At 46.1% G+C, this 22,846-nt stretch overlaps 1 protein-coding gene and 1 long non-coding RNA gene across 4 annotated transcripts in view; one reads left to right on the plus strand and one right to left on the minus strand.

The window, feature by feature from the left end:
* Positions 1–22,846, plus strand: part of TCF20 (transcription factor 20) — a 102,976-nt gene that overhangs the window by 39,192 nt on the left and 40,938 nt on the right. For all 3 annotated transcript variants that reach the window (XM_077914253.1, XM_077914254.1, XM_077914255.1), the window contains one exon: positions 8,200–13,887. In XM_077914253.1, the coding sequence (XP_077770379.1) occupies positions 8,236–13,887 (5,652 nt within the window). In that variant the 5' untranslated portion in view covers positions 8,200–8,235. Of the gene's footprint in view, positions 1–8,199; positions 13,888–22,846 lie in introns of those variants that run through there.
* Positions 2,684–12,626, minus strand: LOC144323605 (uncharacterized). Its single transcript, XR_013389006.1, has 3 exons — positions 11,689–12,626; positions 5,056–5,551; positions 2,684–4,407 (listed from the first exon to the last, which is right to left on the minus strand). It is a non-coding gene; the product is annotated as an uncharacterized LOC144323605 (long non-coding RNA).

Below are 22,846 nucleotides of genomic sequence, written 5' to 3' on the forward strand. Positions count from 1 at the left end.
AAACAGACTCTGTGCTGACTGTGGAGCCTGATGCAGTGCTCAGTCTCCTGACTTGGAGATTATGACCTGAGCTGAAACCAAGAGTCGGATGCTTGACTGAGCTACCCAGGCACCTTGGTACGTTATTTTTTTAGACATAATGCTATTGCACACTTCAGACTACTGTATACTATAAACGTAACTTATACATGCACTGGGAAAAACATTCACTTGACTTGCTTTGCTGGAACCCAAACCACAATATCTCCACAGTATGCCTGTATACGTTACTCTTTTTCATTGGACTATGTACATAACCAGCATTTCCCATGGTGCTAGCATCTTCACAGTTACTTTTAATTAGTAGGTACTATTTTGTTAAGTGGATTTACCATACTTTGCTTAGTAATTTTCAAATGATAGAGAATTAGGTTCTTCCCAGAATTTAGGTTGCCCAAAGGAGTGTGGCTGTTGGTGGGCCATCTCAGCCAGCCTTAGTGACTGCAGGGTGGTAGCCCAGAGAGCAGAGTTTTCCTTTCACTTTCCCCCTGCCTATTTTCTTCTTACAGATATCACTGGAGTTAATACATTGGTATGTTGATTTTTGTTTGATTGTTTTGAAATCTCCCTAGGATAAAAATCTAGTTAATATTAGAATTGTTAGTCAAAAATACTAATATTCTTATTACCAAATTGCTTTTTAAAAAAGTTATAGTAACGGATACTGCTTTTGTTATTGTTTGTACCAGCCTCATCCTAACCTCACCAGATGGGATATCATCTCTTAATTTCTTTTTTTTGGAAAAATTGATAGCTGTAAATTTGTGCCTCTCGTTTTTGCCAGCATTAATTTTGATCATGGTTGAAGGTGAATATTTTTTAAAGTTTATATGACTAATATAACACATGTCTGTACCCCCAGAGAGCAAAATTTTTAGATCTGTAGCACTCTGGTGAGTTTCTTTTCCTCTGGATGACTGACTTGGAAATTCTGAGTTGGTTCCTTAAGCTCCTAGAATTCTGGGCTGCTCAGCCAGGGAGCCAGTCAACAAGTACTGTGAACACCTCATCTTATTCTAAAGGCCTACTTGTACCAAAATCTATCAGTCACTGAGAAAAATCTAGACTCTGCACCTCTGCAAACACAACTTAGAATTTGAAATATCAAGTTACTGGGCAAGTCTTTGAGCCCAATTGATGAACTTAGGAAGAGCCCGTGTTCGTACATACCTCAAGCAAATAACATGGGTGTATCCAGATATAAATAGTGAACTCAATTCTAGCAAATTTGAAGGTTTCTTTTTAAAATGCTTCCCAATTTATGAGTGTCTTGCTGCTGGTCAAGGCAGGCTTCTGCCAGGAGTACAAATGGGGGTTGGGGGTGGGCATTCCATATCTCACCTCTGTTTTCTACGAATGTTTTGCTTGTTATGTTCCCTGAGCCTCAGTTTACAGAAAGGAGCAATAATGATGAGGATGAACTACATCAATGTTTATGTAAAGTGCCTGGCACAGTGCAGGGCCTGTATTAGACACACAGTAAATAGGAGAGGGCTGTCGGCATCATAAACCTGACACAGGTGTTTGTCAGGATTTTTAAAAACCTGGATTTGGGTGCTCCTTGCTAAATTTGTGGTGCAGTGGAAGAACATGAGCTTTAGAATTGAGTTATAGAAGATCAGCTCCAGTTTATCCTGGAAGAGCGACTTTCGGCAAATTACACAATTTATGTTTTTTGTTTCCTCATCTGTGAGTTAAAATACCCGTAAAGCCATACAGCGCATGACACGTAGAATAAATGGGAGCTATTATTGCATCGGTAGCACATACCTTAGGTCGTGGTTAAGGGCAGATACACTTGACTCAGTTTGTTTTTACTAAGCAAGGGAAAGCCAGAAAATTCTCTGTTTTTAAGGAAGAGTTGTAGAGAAGATCACGTTTCTGGAGCTCTTACAGTTCTGAGAGCTGTTGGACTGACAAAGTGAGAAGGAATGTTTGGACCCAGGGATGCTTCAGAGAAGGCTTTGTGATGAGAACAGGCGGTGGCCTGGAGGGGACCAAACAGGTCTATTTGAGCATACCGGGTGGGTACAATGCCAGAGGGCTTCTGGGCATGTGGGGAGGGGAACACTGTCATGACTTCATTGAAGAAAAGCTGTTCCAGGTGACTGGTGCAGGGAGAAAGAAACTTGCGGAGCTGTTGTTTTCCCCAAGAAAGATGGAAGCGGCAGTGAGGGAGGCTAGAGAGGTAACAGGCAAATGCAGGAAGTGGAGAAGGAGCAGGATTAGGTGACATCTTGAAGAGAAAGGGTTACAGGAGGCAATGAGTTTGGGATTATTCTAAAGCTTCTTGCTTAGGATGGCTGAGAGCTGATTTTGGTTTTCCTGGAGGATGGGAAGTTGGGTCAGTTGAGGAAAGAACATTTTTGTTGCTGAAAATGAGTTGGTGACGGCCTAAGAATAAATATATTTTGTCATCTTTATAGAAATGATTCTAGCCACAAGTGACGCTGCCCAGAGTCTTTACATGCAGAAGTGACTGTTCTTCGCACCTCCCAAGGAGGGCTGGAAGCCTTGTCTTCTGGCCCTGCATAGCATGAGAACCACCACCACGTGGTTGATAAGTACTAGAGCCCAGCACCTGCTTGCCACTGTTTTCCATGTCCCGTTCAGTTTTTTTTTTTTTTTAAGATTTTATTTATTTATTCATGAGAGATACAGAGAGAGAGAGAGAGAGAGGCAGAGACACAGGCAGAGGGAGAAGCAGGCTCCATGCAGGGAGCCCAACGTGGGACTCGATCTGGGGTCTCCAGGATCACACCCTGGGCTGAAGACAGCACCAAACCGTTGAGCCACCCAGGCTGCCCCCCGTTCAGTTTTGAACCCTGGACATTTCATACTTGTAGCCTGGCTGTGCATTTTTTCTGACATTTCTAGGTATTTTGTTTTTTTAGTCCCTCTGGTATGCCATATTGCATGAAATAGAAGTCTCTCGCTCCCCAAGTGATGATAATTCTACGCTGAAATCCTAGGAATAAGAGAAGAGCTGTATTAGTCAGGGTCCTGTAGGAAACAGATGGCACACTCAGACTGGGTAATTTGAGGAGCTTTTAATTGTATCATTCAGGAGAAGGGAAACGTTCCATTTCAGGTATGAAGAGTTTTGATAGAGGAATTCAGGGTTTGTCCAACTGTCTGAAGAACAGGGGTTGAGAAGGTCAGGGAAGCTGTGCCTGACCGTCTCTGGCTGCGGTACCACAGTGATGAGCTCACAGTGAAGCCACCAAGCATCTGCGTCTGCTGCTTGAGCTACCTTTCAGGATATCAGTCTCTCCTTTTTCTTCTGTCTTCCAAACCTCTCTTGTGCTTCTCCGTGCATCCATGCTGGAAAGGAGGTTGCAGAAAGAAGCTTCCAGCTTCTTCGATCTGCAGAAGAGGACTTAGAAGTCGGGGCTTCATGACGTCAGGTTGACCACAGAACAGAATTGGGAGTGTTTACAAAGGGTGAGCAGGGGTGGGGGCTGCCAGTGAGAAAGTAGCGTCTCCTGGACCAGCAAGAGCTGTTACTTTCTCAGGCCTGAGGAGGAAGCAGTTGCTGAGACCTGGGGAAAGTGGCTGTTTAGGTTGTCCACAGGGAGCGTGGCCACTGGCAGACCATCTCAACCAGCCCCAGTGATTGCAGGGTTGGAACTCAGCACATCCTACCTCCCCCTTCTCTTCCCACCTCTTCCCAGCCAGGCAGGGCCAGAAGCCAGGAGCCCTGAGCCTCTTGGGGTCCGTACTGTGCCCCCTTGCAGGATGTAGAGCAGGGCGGAGATGGGGGAGAAAGGAAGCTGGAGGGCAAACAGAATAATCCACCAGGCAGAGGCCATGACTAGATGTGTAGGGAGTGTTTTTATCTTGAGAAGTGAAGAGTTTTTTTTCCAAGGCAAGAGAAGGAGCAGAAAAACACTGGTTAAACCTGGAGTGAAAGAGGAAGCAGGTGCTTGAAAAGATATTCAAGGAACCTGTATTGACAGTTTGGAGAACTTTGTGGAGAAGAGTGGATTGGAAAGTGAGATGGCGTTGGGCATGTGAAGGGAAGGGGGACGAAGGAAGCTGCTGTTTACTATAAGATGGCAAGGTCGTGGCCTGTGATGGGGTGGAGGGCGGGCCCCAGGCAGAAGCTGTGATTGCCATGAGGTGGGCGTGTGGACTTCTAGGCTGTGACCATACAGACAATAAGTTCAGGACCTCGCTCGTGCAACTCCACAGCTCCCTGAAACCATTCAGAAAGCTAGGAGAACAGGAGAAAATCAAAAAAGGGAAGTCAGGGAAAGGGAGAGTTGGGGAGGGAGGTGTGCCGGCAGACCTGTTTTCAGAGTGCGTATACAAATTCCTCATGGGTAACTGACTTCCTTTGGAGTCTCAAATTTTCTTTATCCAAGTCTGTATTCATTCAAACAAGGAAAATCAGGCATTTGTCATTATTAATCACGATGCTTCAAAACTAATTAGATTTGCTTTTTTAAAATGATAGGATAGTTTTGGAATGATCTCTATTAGTAGCTTATTTTATAATGCTAATACTAAAATTACAAATACTCTGGGCTGACATTTTCAATTACTAGTATACTTGGTTTGCCTATTGCTTTACTTGGAACTCCTAAAACAGATGAACTTCTATTCACTTTCTCATGACCAGATCCTTTATGTTTGTGAAGAATATTTAGCATGACTGGTATCCTGCAGGAGGTATTTGGCTGGAAATTTTTTCTTTTTTCGTCTGGTCCATAATCCAGAACTATAACAATAGGGAGGAGGACATCCTGACAGGACAGGGAATCTCTAGAGAAGGGCTGAGTATGGACCCTCTGAGGAATCGAACCCAGGTCTCTTCCCCTGTGGAGATAGGGTTTTCTCAGGAACCAGGCAGCATGCAGCGCAACTGGCTGGTGCTAAACTGGTCTTCAGTTCTTAGGAGCTCCTGCTGAGGAAAAATTTGCAGCAAGTGACAAAATTGTTTATATACACAGGTTTTCAGAAGCCTGATTTTGTTTACAGAATGATTAATTAAACAACATGTAAAATACTTACTTGGGGAGAGGTCATCTCTTGAGAAAGCTTTTCATTAAACTTCCAGATGTAGTCTTTCTGTCCACTGTCACCCATCTCAGGCACCTTCTAGAAGGCCACTGGCACCAAGAGCCAGGATAGAGGCACACCACAAATAGAGATACTTGTGTGGGCACAATGCTTTCGGCGGTTCTGGAAATACTGAGGGAGGTCCTTGTGAGGGGAGGCAGAGAAAGGACACACTGAAAAGTGTTGGTGGCCACCTACTTTCAAGGCTGACCTCTGACAGGACAGGTGGCAGCTGTCACTGACTGCATCCTGGATCCTCTGGGAGTGTGGTATGAGGTACATGGCCTGAGGGGGCCTGCTGCTCAGGAGCCCTGTGAGTTCTGTGCTTTGGTGTCCTTGTCTGTAAAACCAGGATATCCGTGCTGTGAGGGCTAGTGACAGTGTGTGCGGAGGGCTGGTCCTGTCCCAGGCACTACAGTAAGCCATTGTCTGTTGCCCGGCAGAGTCACTGGAACACAGAAAAGAGCAGTCTGTTGGCAGAGGCATTTTGAAGATGATGAGAAGCAGTTTCCTTTAGATTCTGAGATTATTTGTACTTGAATGTTTAAAGATGACTTTGGGTCATGTGATTATATAATCAAACTTAGTATCAAAGTAGTAGTCTCTTGTCTAGCTATTTTAGACTGAAGATATTTCAGGAAGAAGTGGGGCGGCTTTCTGAGTTTGGAGTTACTGACCATCTTCAACCATGACCCACGTTTACTCTCCAAAGCCTCCTTGCGGCTCTCGTGTGGACTCAAGTTGGGTTTTTTTCCCCTGGAACTGGGCCTGGAGGATTTTACAGGCAGGGTGTTCAGCATCCTCCAGCTCTGCTTTTAGATCGATCATGTTCTATTTTCTCTTCCTGCAACTCTCTCATCTCCCTGCCACACCACCACCTCTGAGTAGGTACGTTCTAGCCTAGTTCTCTAAAGCCTAGTTCTTATACCATTTATTGGTTCACAGAATGCCTGCCTTGTGCTCTGTACCATTTAGTGACAGGATTACAGCAAGGTGCAAAGTTTCTTCCCTTTGGGAAGTTTACATTCTAGTTGGGGGAGAGACAGTACACAAATAACTTATCAGTGTCTGTTGGGAAAACGTGCTGGGGAGGGAGATGGGGAAAGCCCAGCCTCAGGTGTGGAGTTAGCTATTTTTAATAGGATGTTAAGGCCAGGAAGGCCTTACCAGTCAGTTGACATTTGCCCAGAGACTGGAAAGAAGTAAGAGGGGCACACCATGTTGCTATGGGCTAGAGCAAAATTCCTCTGTAAAAATGCTTTTGGTGGTCACAGGAGCACCAGGATACAGGAGCACAGGATACAGCAGGCTAGAACAGAGGATAGTGGGGGGAAGAGGTCAGAGGTAATGGGGTGGAGACAGGGACCCCTAAAAGCACCTTCACTTGAATGAGATGGGGAGCTCTCATTGGGCTTGGAGATAAGGAATCCAGCTTACCTTTTTTTCTTTTTTAAAGATTCTATTTATTCATAAGAGACAGAGAGTCAGAGACATACGCAGAAGAAGCAGGCTTCATGCAGGAAGCCTGATGTGGGACTCGATCCTGGGATCAAACCCTAAGCCAAAAGCAGATGTTTAACCGCTGAGCCACCCAGCTGTCCCTTCAATTTACCTTTTAAAAGGATCACTGACTTTCTCCCTCTAGCAACTTTATTGTCCGCTAGCTCCCTGAGCAGGAACTAAGAATAACTTAGTAAGCCATTGTGGGAAAATTGTCCTAACTTCCCCTACCACATAGGTGTTTCACAGCTTTTTTTGAGAGGAAGAAGGAAGGAGAGAATCTTAAGCAGGCTCCATGCCCAGCTTGGAGCCTGACACGGAGCTCGATCTCACAACACTCAGGTGATGACTTGAGCCAAAACCAAGAGTCAGACACTTAACCAAACCACACAGGCACCTCTCGCAACTTCCTTTTTAAATAATTGATTTTAAAGACTTTTTGGAGCAACTTGGTCTTGTCTTACTCAGCTGACTCTGAGAAGGAGACAGGCCCAGACAAAAGGCAAAATAAAATGATCTCTTGATTATCTAAGAAGAGTAATACATTACATACTAATTACATTAGCAAAGGTAATACAACATGTTGACCCAATCAGATGACTTTGGGAAGAGTCTAGGTCCTAGCTTGATGAATTTTTATTTTCCTCCATATCTTGTACTGTCCTCCAAAGTGACTGTTTTAATTCCCTCTTTCACAGTAATGGCCAGTAATAACTCTGAATACTAGGTTGGCACATTAAAAAAAAAAAAAAAATGTGGGCGTTAGAGGTGCTGGAACTTCTTGTAGATCTCCAGAAAGAATCTGGAAGAAGGGTCACTGCTACTTTGGCTTATGCTCCCTAGGCCTTTGTCCCTGGGAGTTAAGGATAGATGGTTGAAGGGAGGAGTGCCTTGCACACCATTACATGTCAAGAAAGAGGTTAAGCCCTAGGTCTGTGTGGATGACTGCAGCTCTCAGGAATCCATACAGTGATGAGATTTGAGTGTCCTGGGGTCGCCAGTCATCACAGGTAGTTCGGTAATTACAGGCAACTTGGAGTAGCGTACATTTGGACATAAGAGACTTGATTTCTGTTCTCTGGCAAGTTCTGTTTCTCAAAGTTGGGGAGGGCAGGACAGCCTTGGAGGGACTGCGTTATTGTTATTTTGAGACCTCAGTCCAGTGATCAGGCTATAATACAGGGAAGCAAGTAGATGACAGTGTTTTTTCTCACCCTCCCCAGCATAGCTGGAAGACTTACTTGAAAATTGCTTTTTTTTTTTTTTTTATTAATACTAATAGCACATATTTTAACCCAGTTGAATGTTGGGGGTTCACTTATTTCATAATGAGGGTTTTTTTTCTGTATTAAATTTGAATTTACCCAGAATGTTTTCTTTTCATACTCCTCATAGATGTCTGCTGTACTCTTGAGGCCATTTCTCTGCTTACTGGCATTTTCAGAAATGGATAGGTTAAGAAATAAAAGATGAAATTCAAAACAATCCCCTTCATCTGGACATATGAATTATTGTATCCCCTCCATCACCCAGACCTGATTTTCTTTGTACGGAGATGCGTGTCTGATATTTTTCTGTCTCCTCTTCCATTTCCAGGAGGGCTGTTGGCCTGCTGCCGTGCTGCTGAACAGTATGCAGTCCTTCCGGGAGCAAAGCAGTTACCACGGAGACCAGCAGAGCTACCCACAGGAGGTACACGGCTCATCCCGGATAGAAGAGTTCAGCCCGCGTCAGGCCCAGATGTTCCAGAATTTTGGGGGCGCGGGTGGTGGCAGCGGTGGCAGCGGCGGCAGCAGCGGTGGTGGGCGACGAGGAACGGCAGCTGCAGCAGCAATGGCTAGTGAAACCTCTGGCCATCAGGGCTACCAAGGTTTCAGGAAAGAGGCTGGAGACTTTTATTACATGGCAGGCAGCAAAGACCCTGTGACGACAGGAACCCCGCAGCCACCTCAACGAAGGCCTTCTGGGCCCGTGCAGAGCTACGGCCCCCCCCAGGGGAGCAGCTTTGGCAATCAGTATGGGAGCGAGGGGCATGTGGGCCAGTTTCAAGCACAGCACTCTGCCCTTGGTGGTGTGTCTCATTATCAGCAGGATTACTCGGGGCCTTTCTCTCCAGGGAGTGCTCAGTACCAACAGCAGGCTTCCAGCCAGCAGCAGCAGCAGGTACAGCAGTTGAGACAGCAGCTTTACCAGTCCCACCAGCCTCTGCCACAAGCCACTGGCCAGCCAGCATCTGGGTCGTCCCATCTGCAGCCGATGCAGCGGCCCTCAACTCTGCCGTCCTCTGCCGCCGGTTACCAGCTGAGAGTGGGTCAGTTCGGCCAGCACTACCAGTCTTCTGCTGCCTCCTCCTCCTCCTCCTTCCCTTCACCGCAGCGCTTCAGCCAGTCTGGCCAGAGCTATGATGGCAGTTACAGTGTGAATGCTGGATCCCAGTATGAGGGACACAGTGTGGGTTCTAATGCACAGGCTTACGGAACACAATCAAATTACAGCTATCAGCCTCAGTCTATGAAAAACTTCGAGCAGGCGAAGATTCCACAAGGGACACAGCAGGGGCAGCAGCCACCCCAGCAGCAGGCACAGCAGCCACAGCAGCACCCCCCGCAGCATGTGATGCAGTATACCAACGCTGCCACCAAGCTGCCCCTGCAGGCCCAGGTGGGGCAGTACAGCCAGCCTGAGGTTCCTGTGAGGTCCCCCATGCAGTTCCACCAGAACTTCAGCCCTATCTCAAACCCTTCCCCGGCGGCCTCTGTGGTTCAGTCTCCAAGCTGTAGCTCCACCCCATCTCCTCTTATGCAGAGTGGAGAGAATCTCCAGTGTGGGCAAGGCAGTGTGCCCATGGGTTCCAGAAACAGAATTTTACAGTTAATGCCCCAGCTCAGCCCGACCCCCTCAATGATGCCCAGTCCAAATTCTCATGCTGCGGGCTTCAAAGGGTTTGGACTAGAGGGAGTGCCAGAAAAGCGACTGACAGATCCTGGGCTGAGTAGTTTGAGTGCCCTGAGCACTCAAGTGGCCAATCTTCCCAATACTGTTCAGCACATGCTACTTTCTGATGCCCTGACGCCTCAGAAGAAGACCTCCAAGAGGCCCTCCTCATCTTCTAAGAAAGCAGACAGCTGCACAAACTCCGAAGGCTCCTCTCAGCCTGAAGAACAACTGAAGTCCCCTATGGCTGAGTCACTGGACGGGGGCTGCTCCAGCAGCTCTGAAGATCCAGGCGAGCGTGTGAGGCAGCTGAGTGGCCAGAGCACCAGTTCTGACACCACCTACAAGGGCGGAGCCTCCGAGAAAGCTGGCTCCTCGCCTGCACAGGGCACTCAGAACGAAGCCCCCAGACTCAATGCCAGTCCTGCGGCCAGAGAAGAGGCGGCCTCGCCTGGTGCTAAGGACACACCACTTTCGGCTGAGGGCAACCCAAAAGTCAATGAAAAAACAGTTGGGGTGATTGTTTCCCGGGAAGCTATGACAGGTCGAGTAGAAAAGCCTGGTGGGCAAGATAAAGGCTCCCAAGAGGATGATCCTGCATCCACCCAGAGGCCACCCAGCACTGGCGGGACAAAGGAAACCAGTCACCCACCAGTCCCGCAGCCAGAGCCCCCGGGGGGAGGGAGCAAAGGAAACAAGACCGTAGATAATAACTCCAACCACAATGGAGAGGGAAACGGCCAGGGCGGGCACTCGGCAGTGGGCCCTGGTTTTATAGGCAGGAGTGAGCCTAGCAAATCCCCGGGCAGCCTGCGCTATAGTTACAAAGATAGTTTTGGGTCAGCTGTGCCAAGGAACGTCAGTAGCTTTCCTCAGTATCCTACAGGACAAGATAAGGGGGATTTCACTGGCCACGGGGAGCGAAAGGGGAGAAATGAGAAGTTCCCTAGCCTCCTGCAGGAAGTGCTTCAAGGTTACCACCACCACCCTGACAGGAGATATTCTAGGAGTACTCAGGAGCATCAGGGCATGGCCGGTGGCCTGGAAGGAGCCACGAGGCCTAATGTCTTAGTCAGTCAAACCAATGAGTTAGCTAGCAGGGGCCTTTTGAACAAAAGTATTGGGTCCCTGTTAGAAAACCCACACTGGGGCCCCTGGGAAAGGAAGTCAAGCAGCACAGCTCCCGAAATGAAACAGATCAATCTGGCCGACTATCCGATTCCCAGAAAATTTGAAATAGAGCCTCAGTCATCAGCCCATGAGCCTGGGGGTTCCCTTTCTGAAAGGAGATCCGTGATCTGTGATATTTCTCCACTGAGACAGATTGTCAGGGACCCAGGGGCTCACTCACTGGGACACATAGGTACTGACACCAGACTTGGGAGGAGTGAGCGGCTCAATCCAAGTTTAAGTCAGTCGGTCATTCTTCCAGGTGGGTTGGTATCCATGGAAACAAAGCTGAAATCCCAGAGCGGGCAGATAAAAGAGGAAGACTTTGAACAATCCAAATCTCAAGCCAGTTTCAACAACAAGAAATCTGGAGACCACTGCCATCCTGCTAGCATCAAGCATGAGTCTTACCGAGGCAATGCCAGCCCAGGAGCTGCCCACGATTCCATCTCAGACTATGGCCCACAAGACAGCAGACCCACACCAATGCGGCGGGTCCCTGGCAGAGTCGGTGGTCGAGAGGGCATGAGGGGGCGTTCCCCTTCACAGTATCATGACTTCTCAGAAAAACTGAAGATGTCTCCTGGGAGGAGCAGAGGCCCAGGGGGAGATCCTCATCACATGAACCCACACATGACCTTTTCAGAGAGGGCCAACCGGAGTTCTTTACACGCTCCCTTCTCTCCCAACTCAGAGAGCTTAGCCTCTGCTTACCACACAAATACTCGGGCTCATGCTTACGGGGACCCCAATGCAGGTTTGAATTCTCAGCTCCATTATAAGAGACAGATGTACCAGCAGCAACAAGAGGAGTATAAAGACTGGAGCAGTGGTTCTGCTCAGGGAGTGATTGCTGCAGCACAGCACAGGCAGGAGGGCCCGCGGAAGAGCCCAAGGCAGCAGCAGTTTCTTGACAGAGTGCGGAGCCCCCTGAAAAATGACAAAGATGGTATGATGTATGGCCCACCGATGGGGACTTACCATGATCCCAGCGGTCAGGAAGGGGGGCGCTGCCTCATGTCTAGTGATGGTCTGTCTAACAAAACCATCGAATTGAAGCATGGCTCCCAGAAGTTACAACAAGAATCGTGTTGGGATCTTTCCCGGCAAACTTCTCCAGCCAAAAGCAGCGGTCCTCCGGGAATGTCCAATCAGAAGAGGTACGGGCCGCCCCATGAGGCCGACGGACATGGGCTCACTGACACGGCACAGTCATCCAAACCCAGTAATGTTATGCTCAGGCTTCCAGGCCAAGAGGATCATTCTTCTCAAAACCCCTTAATCATGCGGAGGCGGGTGCGTTCCTTTATCTCTCCCATTCCCAGCAAGAGGCAGTCACAAGATGTGAAGAACAGCAACACTGAAGATAAAGGGCGCCTCCTTCACCCACCTAAAGAAGGCGCTGATAGAGCGTTCAATTCCTACGCACATCTTTCTCACAGTCAGGATGTCAAGTCTGTCCCTAAGAGGGAATCTTCCAAGGACCTTCCAAGTCCAGACAGTAGAAACTGCCCTGCTGTTACCCTCACAAGTCCTGCTAAGACCAAAATACTGCCCCCCAGGAAAGGCCGAGGGTTGAAACTGGAAGCTATAGTTCAGAAGATCACATCCCCAAACATCAGGAGGAGTGCATCCTCGAACAGTGCGGAGGCTGGGGGAGACACGGTTACTCTGGATGACATACTGTCTTTGAAGAGTGGCCCTCCTGAAGGTGGGAGCATTGCTGTCCAGGATGCCGAAATGGAGAAGAGAAAAGGTGAGCTGGTATCAGACCTAGTCTGTCCGACAAGCCAGGAGTTAAACATAGAAAAGCCCCTGCCGAGGTCTTCAGAGGAGTGGCGTGGCAGTGGGGACGACAAGGTGAAGACCGAGACACACCCAGACACAGTCACTGCTGGAAAGGAACCCCCTGGCTCCATGACATCCACGACCTCACAGAAGCCTGGGAGTAACCAGGGGAGACCAGATGGTTCCCTTGGTGGGACTGCACCTTTAATCTTTTCTGACTCAAAGAATGTACCTCCAGCAGGCGTGTCGGCCCCTGAGGCAAACCCCAAGGCTGAAGAAAAAGAGAACGATACAGTGACGATTTCCCCCAAACAAGAGGGTTTCCCCCCTAAGGGGTACTTCCCATCAGGAAAGAAGAAGGGGAGACCCATTGGTAGTGTGAATAAGCAAAAGAAACAGCAGCCACCGCCTCCACCCCCTCAGCCCCCTCAGATACCAGAAGCTTCTGCAGATGGAGAGCCAAAGCCAAAAAAGCAGAGGCAAAGGCGGGAGAGAAGGAAGCCTGGGGCACAGCCAAGGAAGCGGAAAACCAAACAAGCAGTTCCCATTGTGGAACCCCAAGAACCTGAGATCAAACTAAAGTATGCCACCCAGCCACTGGATAAAACCGATGCCAAGAACAAGTCTTTTTTCCCTTATATCCATGTAGTAAATAAGTGCGAACTTGGAGCCGTTTGTACAATCATCAATGCTGAAGAGGAAGAACAGACCAAATTGGTGAGGGGTCGGAAAGGTCAGAGGTCTCTGACCCCACCACCCAGCAGCACTGAAAGCAAGGCACTCCCAGCTTCGTCCTTCATGCTGCAGGGCCCTGTTGTGACAGAGTCTTCTGTCATGGGGCACCTAGTTTGCTGTCTGTGTGGCAAGTGGGCCAGTTACCGGAACATGGGCGACCTCTTTGGACCCTTTTATCCGCAAGATTATGCTGCCACTCTCCCCAAGAACCCGCCTCCCAAGCGGGCCACGGAGATGCAGAGCAAAGTAAAGGTACGGCACAAAAGCGCTTCGAACGGCTCCAAGACGGACACTGAGGAGGAGGAGGAGCAGCAGCAGCAGCAGAAGGAGCAGAGGAGCCTGGCCACCCACCCCAGGTTTAAGCGGCGACACCGCTCGGAGGACTGCAGCGGAGGCCCTCGGTCCCTGTCCCGGGGGCTCCCTTGTAAGAAAGCCACCGCCGAGGGCAGCAGCGACAAGACTGCCTTGGACTCCAAGCCCTCTGCGCCCACCACCTCGGAAGGGGGCCCTGAGCTGGAGTTACAAATCCCTGAACTACCTCTTGACAGCAATGAATTTTGGGTCCACGAGGGTTGTATTCTCTGGGCCAATGGAATCTACCTGGTCTGCGGCAGGCTCTACGGCCTGCAGGAGGCGCTGGAAATAGCCAGAGAGATGGTGAGTATGGCGTCCCTCTGGGGCTCGCTCTGCCTGGCTTGTCCCCTTCCCTCCTTCTCTCCTTGGTCTGGGGTCCAGCCTGACCGTTTATTCTGTATCACACGATGATTCCTCCAGATGAAAGCCCCTAGGCCCACACACCAGTAGACGGAAAATGAAGTAATTTGGAAGATTTGTGTAACTTATTTTTATTGGTAAGACGTGTTTCTAGGTTATAGAGTCGTGTCCGTGCAGCACCTCGTACCAAGGCGGGCTCCCCCTGCTCTACCTCCCTGGAACCTGCCCCATGCCTGGCTGCTTCCTTCTGTTTCTCCACCATAAGCTGTTACTGCTATTTGTGTTATTTATCGATGCTTTTCCCCCATTTTTCAACATCTGACTCTGTAACATAAAGTATACTATATGGTTCTATTTCCTCTCTTCTAAGACTGTTCATTTCTCTAGATTATTATCTCATGTTGTTACCGCTTTTACCGGACCACCTCTCTAATCCAGACTTGACAACAGGAAGTTCCTTCTTTAGGGCGGCCTCATACCTGTTATCCTGGGGTGTTCATCATTATTGTCACTCCCTTCTTTCTCCCAGTGAATGCCGTTTCCTGAACCCCACGTCTTCACCCTTCTTAGCCTGCACCTTCACTTAACGGAATGTATCGTCCCTGAGGAGCTTTCCTGACCAGCATGTGTGGGAGTTAAATACTTGGAGATCTGGCCTTGTATGAGAATATGTCTCTGTCGCCTTCTTGTGTTTACTTGAGGGTCAGTTGGGTATAGAATTCTAGATTTGAAATAATTTTCTCTCATTGTCCTGGAGTCCTGGCTCCTGACTTGGCCTTGAGCTTCTAGTGCTGCCACTAAGGGGACTGGGTGGCTAGGCATGGTCCTCAGCATGTGCTGCCTTGATCCTCTGGAGGCTTTCCCTGGGGTGGGTGTGGGGCGGGGGAGGTGTCCACTCACTGTGCTGCCCCCACTGGGAGATCTTGCCATCTGTAAACTCCTGTCTCCCACTTGGGGAAGTTTATTGTGTGTTATGTCTTGGAGAATTTCCTTCCCTCTGTTTTTTCTGTTCTTTCTGGAATCCTGTGAATTAGGTGCCTCCTAGATTAATTCTCTGGCTTTATCTTTTCTCTCCTGGATTCTCTCTCTCTGCCTTTTTGTTGTCATTTCTCCGCACCCTCTTCAGCTCTACTATCTAACTTTTTATTTGTTTATCTTCATTTCTGATATATAAGAAAACATCTTTGTTCTCTGAACATCCTTGTTGTAGGGACTGCCAACTGCTTGAATTGGATTGGGTTAAGGATCTACCTCATATAATTTTGAGCTAATGACCTGGTTACTGGCCCCACATTTTGAGCTGGCTGTGCCTTCCCCAGCTCTGTGCCACACAGTGGCTGATGTTCTTGTGGCCCCTCCACTGCACTCATTCCTCTCTCTGCCTTACAGACTGCTGGGTGCACCCTCTTTTGATTTCCAGCATCCGAAAATAGGGACATCTGTTGTGTGTGTGTGTGCGTGTGTGTGTGTGTGTGTGTGTGTGTTTCCTTTCCCGTTGTCTGTGTCCTCATATAAGTTTATCCTTCTATCTTTGTGGGAAGGGAAAAGATGTGGAAAAATGTATGTTCAGTCTGATATTTAATCACAGTTTTTGTATTTATATTTAAAATTAATTTATCATACTTAAATATACCGATGATTTTCAATCATAGTAAAGAAGGATTGAAACAACTGGGATCATAGTATTCTTGGATACTTTATACTGTTCTTTTGCTTGCACTTCCCCCAGAAGCACTGTATATTATTACATTGTCCCCAGAATTTATAACTGATAAAAAGGAAGTCAAAACTGTAAACTCTAGTAAGAAATGTAATTCATATGAAGCTTATATATTTTTTAGATTAGAACATTCTAATTCAGTCACACAAGGAGCTTGGCTTTCCCTCTGAGAGCCTCCCCCACCACGTGAGTTTTGTTTTACCTCCTTTCCTATCCACCACGTTCACTCCCGATCCCCAGGTTTGAAGTAGATTGGCTTCTTAGACATGGTGACATTTTACAATGTGAAAGTCTTAAAGGGACATAAGATTTAAGACCCTAAAGTACAAAATTCTTTAGTCAATTCTGAGTATTCTGTATAACCTGTCAGTCGTCGTCTTGCTCCAGTTGGTGGCCTGCCTGCCATATTTGGTGGTTTGTTTTGTTTTGTTTATTTGTTATTTTAGGTCTGTGTCCCTGCCCATCTGCCAGTGTTTTCTTTATTTCAACATAGAATATTATTAATATCTGTCAGAGTAACTTCTATGTGTAAACTGTTGAACATTCTGTAGCAGTAATTGGTAACCAGTAATCAGCAAGCTAACTCCTACTCAGCAGATCTCTAAATCCTGTGTCTCAAAACAGGTCTAGTTTATAGAAAGTAGAAGACACCCGAGAATGATGTGACCTCTCTAAACCACGAACTCCTCCATCCTGGAAGGGTTGGTGACCGGCAGGCCTGCCTTTTAAATTCCTAACAGGAATCTGTGTCTTCAAAAAGTGACAGTTCAGCTTACTACTTGTCAGCCTTAATCTCAAAGTAAAATCTGGCATGTTATAATTGCAACAGATATACGGAATATAATAACTCATTCTCGCTCATCTCTAACCAACACCACTCCCCTGCCCTGCCACTGTAGACTGGATGGTTAAGGTAACATGAAGCACTTTAGGTAGAGATCATCAAAAGTCGTTTTGTTTTTTAAAATATTAATTTCATCCTCAACTATTTCAGGAGTACTTCAAATTAATCACATATTCTAAGGGGTAAAAAGTTAGAATGCTTCATTTAAAGGTAAAAGGCATAAAAGCAGCTATTTTGGTTCCTATGCTACTTCTATATAGTAGAGGCTCTAAATAAGATTTTTGGGTTCTTTGGTGGCTCCACCAAAGCAGCAAATTCCACCATCTCCTTCTTTTTTTTTTTTTAATATTTTATTTATTTATTCATGAGAGACACAGAGAAGAGAGAGAGGCAGACACACAGGCAGAAGGAGAAGCAGGCTCCATGCAGGAAGCCCAATGTAGGACTCGATCCACGGACTCCAGGATCACGCCCTGGGCCAAAGGCAGGCACTAAATAGCTGAGCCACCCAGGCATCCCGTACCATTTCCTTTAATAACAGGTTTCAGAACCCAAACAGTTGACCAGTCTTTTTTTTTAATTGAGATATAATTGACATATAACAAATATAAATTTCATGACAAATCTTCAATCTCATACTGTAGCTGTACGATTATTCCCTTTAATTGTACTGACACGATGCCAGTGCCCTTTAAAAATACTAAACTTTCTCTTCCTTCGCTTCCATTCTGTTTATGTAACATCCTTGTTTTAGAATAGAGTGCTAGCTTTGTATATTGAATTTAATTTCTCAGTACACTTGTGCATCTGTTTTATTCTCACAAGCCACCCAGTGAGATGGGAAGGGAGACAGTACCATCCCATTACCCTCAGAGTAAAGGATGACTTGGCTTTAGTGACGCATGCTCAGGTGGTATAGCCCAGGGATGTGTTGATTTTAAAAATGGTTGAAAACATTTATGCAGCTTTGGCTTTTTGAGCTCACTAATGTTCCACTATGACTACAAGATCTTTTTCTGTTTCATTTGCCTGGTTTTTATTCTCCTTTCCTGATGTACTTGGGAACAAATTAAAATTACACTAACTTGCCTTCTCTTATTTAATTTGATAGATGCTGTTTCAATTTGTCAAGGCCACTTTGAGTCTAGTTTTATCTTAGGTTTTAGCAGATGCATTCAATTTCAGCCCGCTTAACAAGCATGCTCCCAATCCTATCATGTTGAGATAAGGCCACATATATTTCATTAGAGATCCATTTTGGCCCATGTGTTTATCAGGTGTTTTGACAAGCATGATATTATAACAAAATAATATGAAGTCCTCGAGAGACAGCGGCTCCCTTCCTGTAAGTGTCATACTGTGACAACTGCGGAAAACTAGAACATTCCTATTCAAGCAGATGGTTTTCAGTCTCCTTCCTTTTCTGAGTGTGGGATTTAATGCATTTATTTCTGAATAGTTCTCTTTGGTTTTGCCTGACTTTGACCTCTGCTTATTTATCTTGGTCTGACTGTTTATATGAGCCTATTCCTCTGATCTGATGTAGATGGTGTGTTAGAGGCACTTGCTGTATGAAAGTCATGTCTGATATGTTTAGGAATGTGACGGCCTTTCAGGTTCAGGGTTGTGGTGGCAGACAGGGATCTCTAGTGTACACTGCTCTCAGGAGAGCTGGCCTGTTTTGTTCCCTTCCCTTCCCTCTACCACCACCTGGGCTGACCGCTCCCCTTCCAGATTCTTAACAGCCTCCTTGGGAATTTGTATATGTTAACTGGATTTGGGTCAGTTCTCTTTTGATCAGTATATTAAAGATTATGTTTAAAGCTTTTTTTTTTCAAGTTTTATTTATTTGATCTCTGTGCCCAACGTGGGGCTCAAAATCATGACCCTGAGATCAAGAGCCACATGCTATTCTGACTGAGCCAGCCAGGTGCCCCTAAAGTTCATTTTTATTTTCTATTAGGTTCCACACCCAGTGTGGAGCACAGCATGGGGCTTGAACTCACGACCCTGAGATCAAGACCCGAGCTGAGATCAGGAATTGATTTTTTTTTTTAAGATTTTATTTATTTATTTTTTTAAGATTTTATTTATTTATTAATGAGCCACAGAGAGAGAGGCAGAGACACAGGCAGAGGGAGAAGCAGGCTCCACGCAGGGAGCCCAGTATGGGACTCAATCCCGGGTCTCTAGGATCACTCGGTGGGCTGAAGGCAGCGCTAAACCACTGAGCCACCCGGGCCGCCCCCAAAAGTTGATTTCTTAACCAACTGAGCCACCTAGGTGCCCCTAAAGCTTATTATTATTATTATTATTATTATTATTATTATTATTATTATTAAGATTTTATTTGCTTGAAAGAGAGACTGCAGAAGGAGAGTTGAGAAGGAAAAGCAGACTCCCCTGGAGAGCCTGATGTGGGGCTCAGTCCCAGGACCCCAAGATCATGACCTGAGCTGAAGGCAGATGGTTAACTGACTTAGCCACCCAGGTGCCCCTAAAAGCTTATTTTTAATACAGGTTTAAATAGATCTGTCCCCCATCTCTAATTTACTTTAAACTTGACAAAAAAAAAAAAAATGATTTGATAAGTGTAAAAGAATTAATATATCAATGACATTATGAAAATTTAACTGCATGTTGAAACATCAAAAACAGATCAGTTAGCCTCTCTGGTTATGTGTGAGATAAAGGCATTATCCTATATGTTCCCTGAATTTCCATCTGTACTCCCGAGGTTAGTAGTAGGCTGCCACCCACCCAAGGACACTGCTACCAGCCCAGGTCTTGCTGAAGCCTTTGCATGTAAACTCCTGGTCTCTGTTTGACTCACCATATACACGTGCCCCACAGTGAATGATCCTTCCCTGTACCCCTCCTCATTCTTCTCCTCCTCCCCTGGCTTCTTTACGCTCTCTCTTTCCTCTTCCGCCCCCTCTGGAGACTGTCATTTGATCTTTGTTGCTGCAGCTCACACTTCTGTCCCAGCCTGACCATATTAACACATTCAGGTACCAGTGTTCATTCATTCCTCTGTTCCTGTAATTTTCAGCAAGTAGCACAAAGTTGTATGATTATCTTATTACCTGTTTTTCTTAACACTACCTGTGTGCTCACTTATATCACTACATGATGTTCTTGAGACTAAACCTCCAGAGAAAAGGTTAATTTTCTCTTAGGACTTGGTTTTTCTAAATGCTAAGGAATAGCATAAAATTTGCAATTTAGAATTTTATTGCTTCTATTATGCTACAGGGTAAATTGTGATAAATTGAGTTTTCCTACAGTCTGTTTTTTCATTTCTTTTAGGGATAGAAGGCTCATGAGAGAAACTTTACACCTGATATTAAAATAAAACTTACAGGGGCACCTGGGTGACTCAGTCAAGTCTGACTCTTGATTTCAGCTCAGGTCATGATCTCTGGGTCTGAGGTCTCATGAGTTCATGCTGGGCTGGGCATGGAGCCTGCTTAAGATTCTCTCTTTCTGGGGCACCTGGGTGGCTCAATCAGTTAAGCGTCCGCCTTTGGCTCAGGTCATGATCTCAGAATCATGAGATCGAGCCCCACGTCAGGCTCCCTGCTCAGTGAGAAGTCTGCTTCTCCCTCTCCCTCTGACCCTCCCCCTGTTTGTACTCTCTCTCTTGCTCATTCTCTCTTCTCAAATAAATAAAATCTTAAAAAAAAAAAAATTCTGTCTTAAAAACAAAAAAAAGACCCCCTCCCTCTGCATCTCCCCTGTCACCCCATTTGCCCTCTCAAAAAAAAAATTTATAAAGGATAGACTATTTGAAAATGCTAAAGGTAAAAGACCATAAATACCAACAAGAATATTGACAGGTTACTATATATAGTAGGCCACATAATTCATCCCTGAGATATTAAACTAGTTACTGGTAATGTGTTGAAAGAGCAAACGTGATCAAATAGAATGTGAAAGTAGGTACTCCTTTCGATTCAACAAATATGAGTTCTTGCTAGAAACCTGATACAAATCTGAAGTTAGAATGCTGTGAGGGCCCTGCTCCCTTCACAGGTTGGGGAGCCTTCGTCAGAGCAGAAAGTGACACCTTGGGCCACACAGTCGTGCACGCGAGAGCTTGAATTTTCCAGGACGTACAGCTTCCTTTATTCCATATTGTTAGGAAAATGGAACTTCTCCTCTACCGCTTGCCAAGGCCAATTTTGTAGGACCCGGAAGACTGCCAACTACAGGCCAATTTCTTCCCATCTTCTCATTTATTGAAAAGAAGCTCTGTGAAGGAAAATACATTCAGTTTAGTTGTGTCCTCAGAGATCTCCTCACCTTCTGCCCTGGCCATTCTGCTCAGCTGCTGGGGAGGTGAGAGTTAGGCGAGAGTCCTGGAGTCATATTGCTGCATATGAATTCCAGCACTTGGCATTCCCTAGCTGGTCATGTGCTCAAGGCACTTAGACTCTGTGCTTTACCTTTTTCATCTATAAAATCTGGAAACTGAGAGTGTCTACTGTAAAAATGGTTGTTAGTAGCCTGAATGACTCTTTGGAAAGGACATAGAGAAATGTTGGGCAAGTGCTATGGGCCAGCATCTGCCCTAGGGTAGTGTCCTTACGTGTTCTAGTGGAGATGTGTTCCTGTTAGCTCTCTTGGTGAGCCGTAGCTCGTGTGTCATTCCATGCCAGCACAACTAGCGCTTCTTCCCAGAGAGGCAAGTTGCCCTGCATATGAAACAACCATTTTCTTTTCATTTTTATTCTTATGGGAAACTCAAGTTTGAGGGGAGCAGGGTGTGTGGTATTTAAGGGGCAGTATTAATTAGCATCTTAGGATCTAGCAGCAGCCCACACAGACATCCTCAGGAGTTAGATCGTTCAAAGGAAAAGGAGGCAGAAGGAAGGGAATAAAATCTGCCTTGTACATTAAGTAAAAGCATTAATGTTCTTGTGAGTTGGTCATTTTTTATAGTGATTACCTAAGGCCAAAGTAGAGAGTCTAGCCAGTAATAGTTATTTTTTAAATAAACATTTTTTGCTGGGTCAGCACTATCAGGGAAATCCAACAAAATAATTAAGAATTCATAGAATGACTCAGAATAACACTCCACCTCCCCCACTCGCCACAAAATAGCTAATACTTATATGAGGACTGCAGAGGGCTCTGTTGTGGTGTAAGAATTGAGCCTTTTATCTATGGGCAGTGCGAAACCACTAGCAGTTTCTGGGTATGTAATATCACACAATCAGGCTTGTGTCTTAGGCAACTCAGGGGAGATGCAGGAAGAGGTGAAGAAGCAGGCCTACCAATTGAGAGACTGTGGCATTGGTCTGACAGTGATAAGGGCTGACGAAGGGAATCGGAAGGATGGATGGATACTAGGATCATTTTGGAATTTAAAGTCAACAGAATCCAGAAACCAGTTAGATGTGGCAGGTAATGGGAGGTGAGGAATAAAGCCAGGGCAGGTCACTGGACAGATAGAGTGGGCTGGGTCAGACACAAAGGGGAGTGAGAAAGAGAAGGGAGACCTTCATTCTGTAGCTGATGTGTAGCAGGCAGAAGAAACCACTAGATCTGAGAACAGCCTAGCCACATCCACATGTTCAAGTCATCAGCACTCTGTGTCTCCAGTATGGTACTTTTCATAAGGACTGGCTGGTTTTTATTTTGCTTTTCGCATAAATATAAAACCAGGAAACTTAATCCAGGTTGCAAGAAGGAGGAAATAGGAAATCATGAGATCTGTGTCTTTAAAAAAAAAAAATTCCCACGTAGAGAACTCTAAAAAGGTATCAAAGACATTAAGCCACCATTACAATTATTGCCTATAATATGGTTGGGAGCAGGAAAAGGCACAGAAGAGGTCATTGGCTATTTTTGGTTTTCTCATTTTTCAGGACATTGACATTATTGACAACACAGTGGAATACTAAATTGCATTTAATTATAGTAAGAAGTAGCTGATATGAAGCATTACTTTTGGGGGCCTGAAAAAGCTGCTGTGCAAGGTAGCGCTTCATTTTCTCGGAGTTCCAGGAGGTAGCCTCAGGTCTCTGTGTGTTGAACTGAGTGCATGCACTTTACTTTGAGGTCATTAGGGTCCAGAGGTTCAGATTGTCACTATGCACAGACACTTATTTTTGGAGGGTCTGAGACAGTTCCACTCACAAGAAGCAGGACATTGGGAAAGGGCAGAAGAGCAGGCTTAACAAACTGGCCACAGGGTTTAGAGGGGGTGCTGGGTGTGTCTGTGGGCTTGAGGCTCAGTCTTAACTCATGAGTTTTGAAAAGGTAAAATACCTTTTATGAACGAATTACATGTTTACATAAGAGTAAATGATTACAGTGTTACTCGTATTGTA

Source organism: Canis aureus, chromosome 11 (genome assembly GCF_053574225.1).
Source record: "Canis aureus isolate CA01 chromosome 11, VMU_Caureus_v.1.0, whole genome shotgun sequence".
Lineage (NCBI taxonomy): Eukaryota > Metazoa > Chordata > Mammalia > Carnivora > Canidae > Canis > Canis aureus.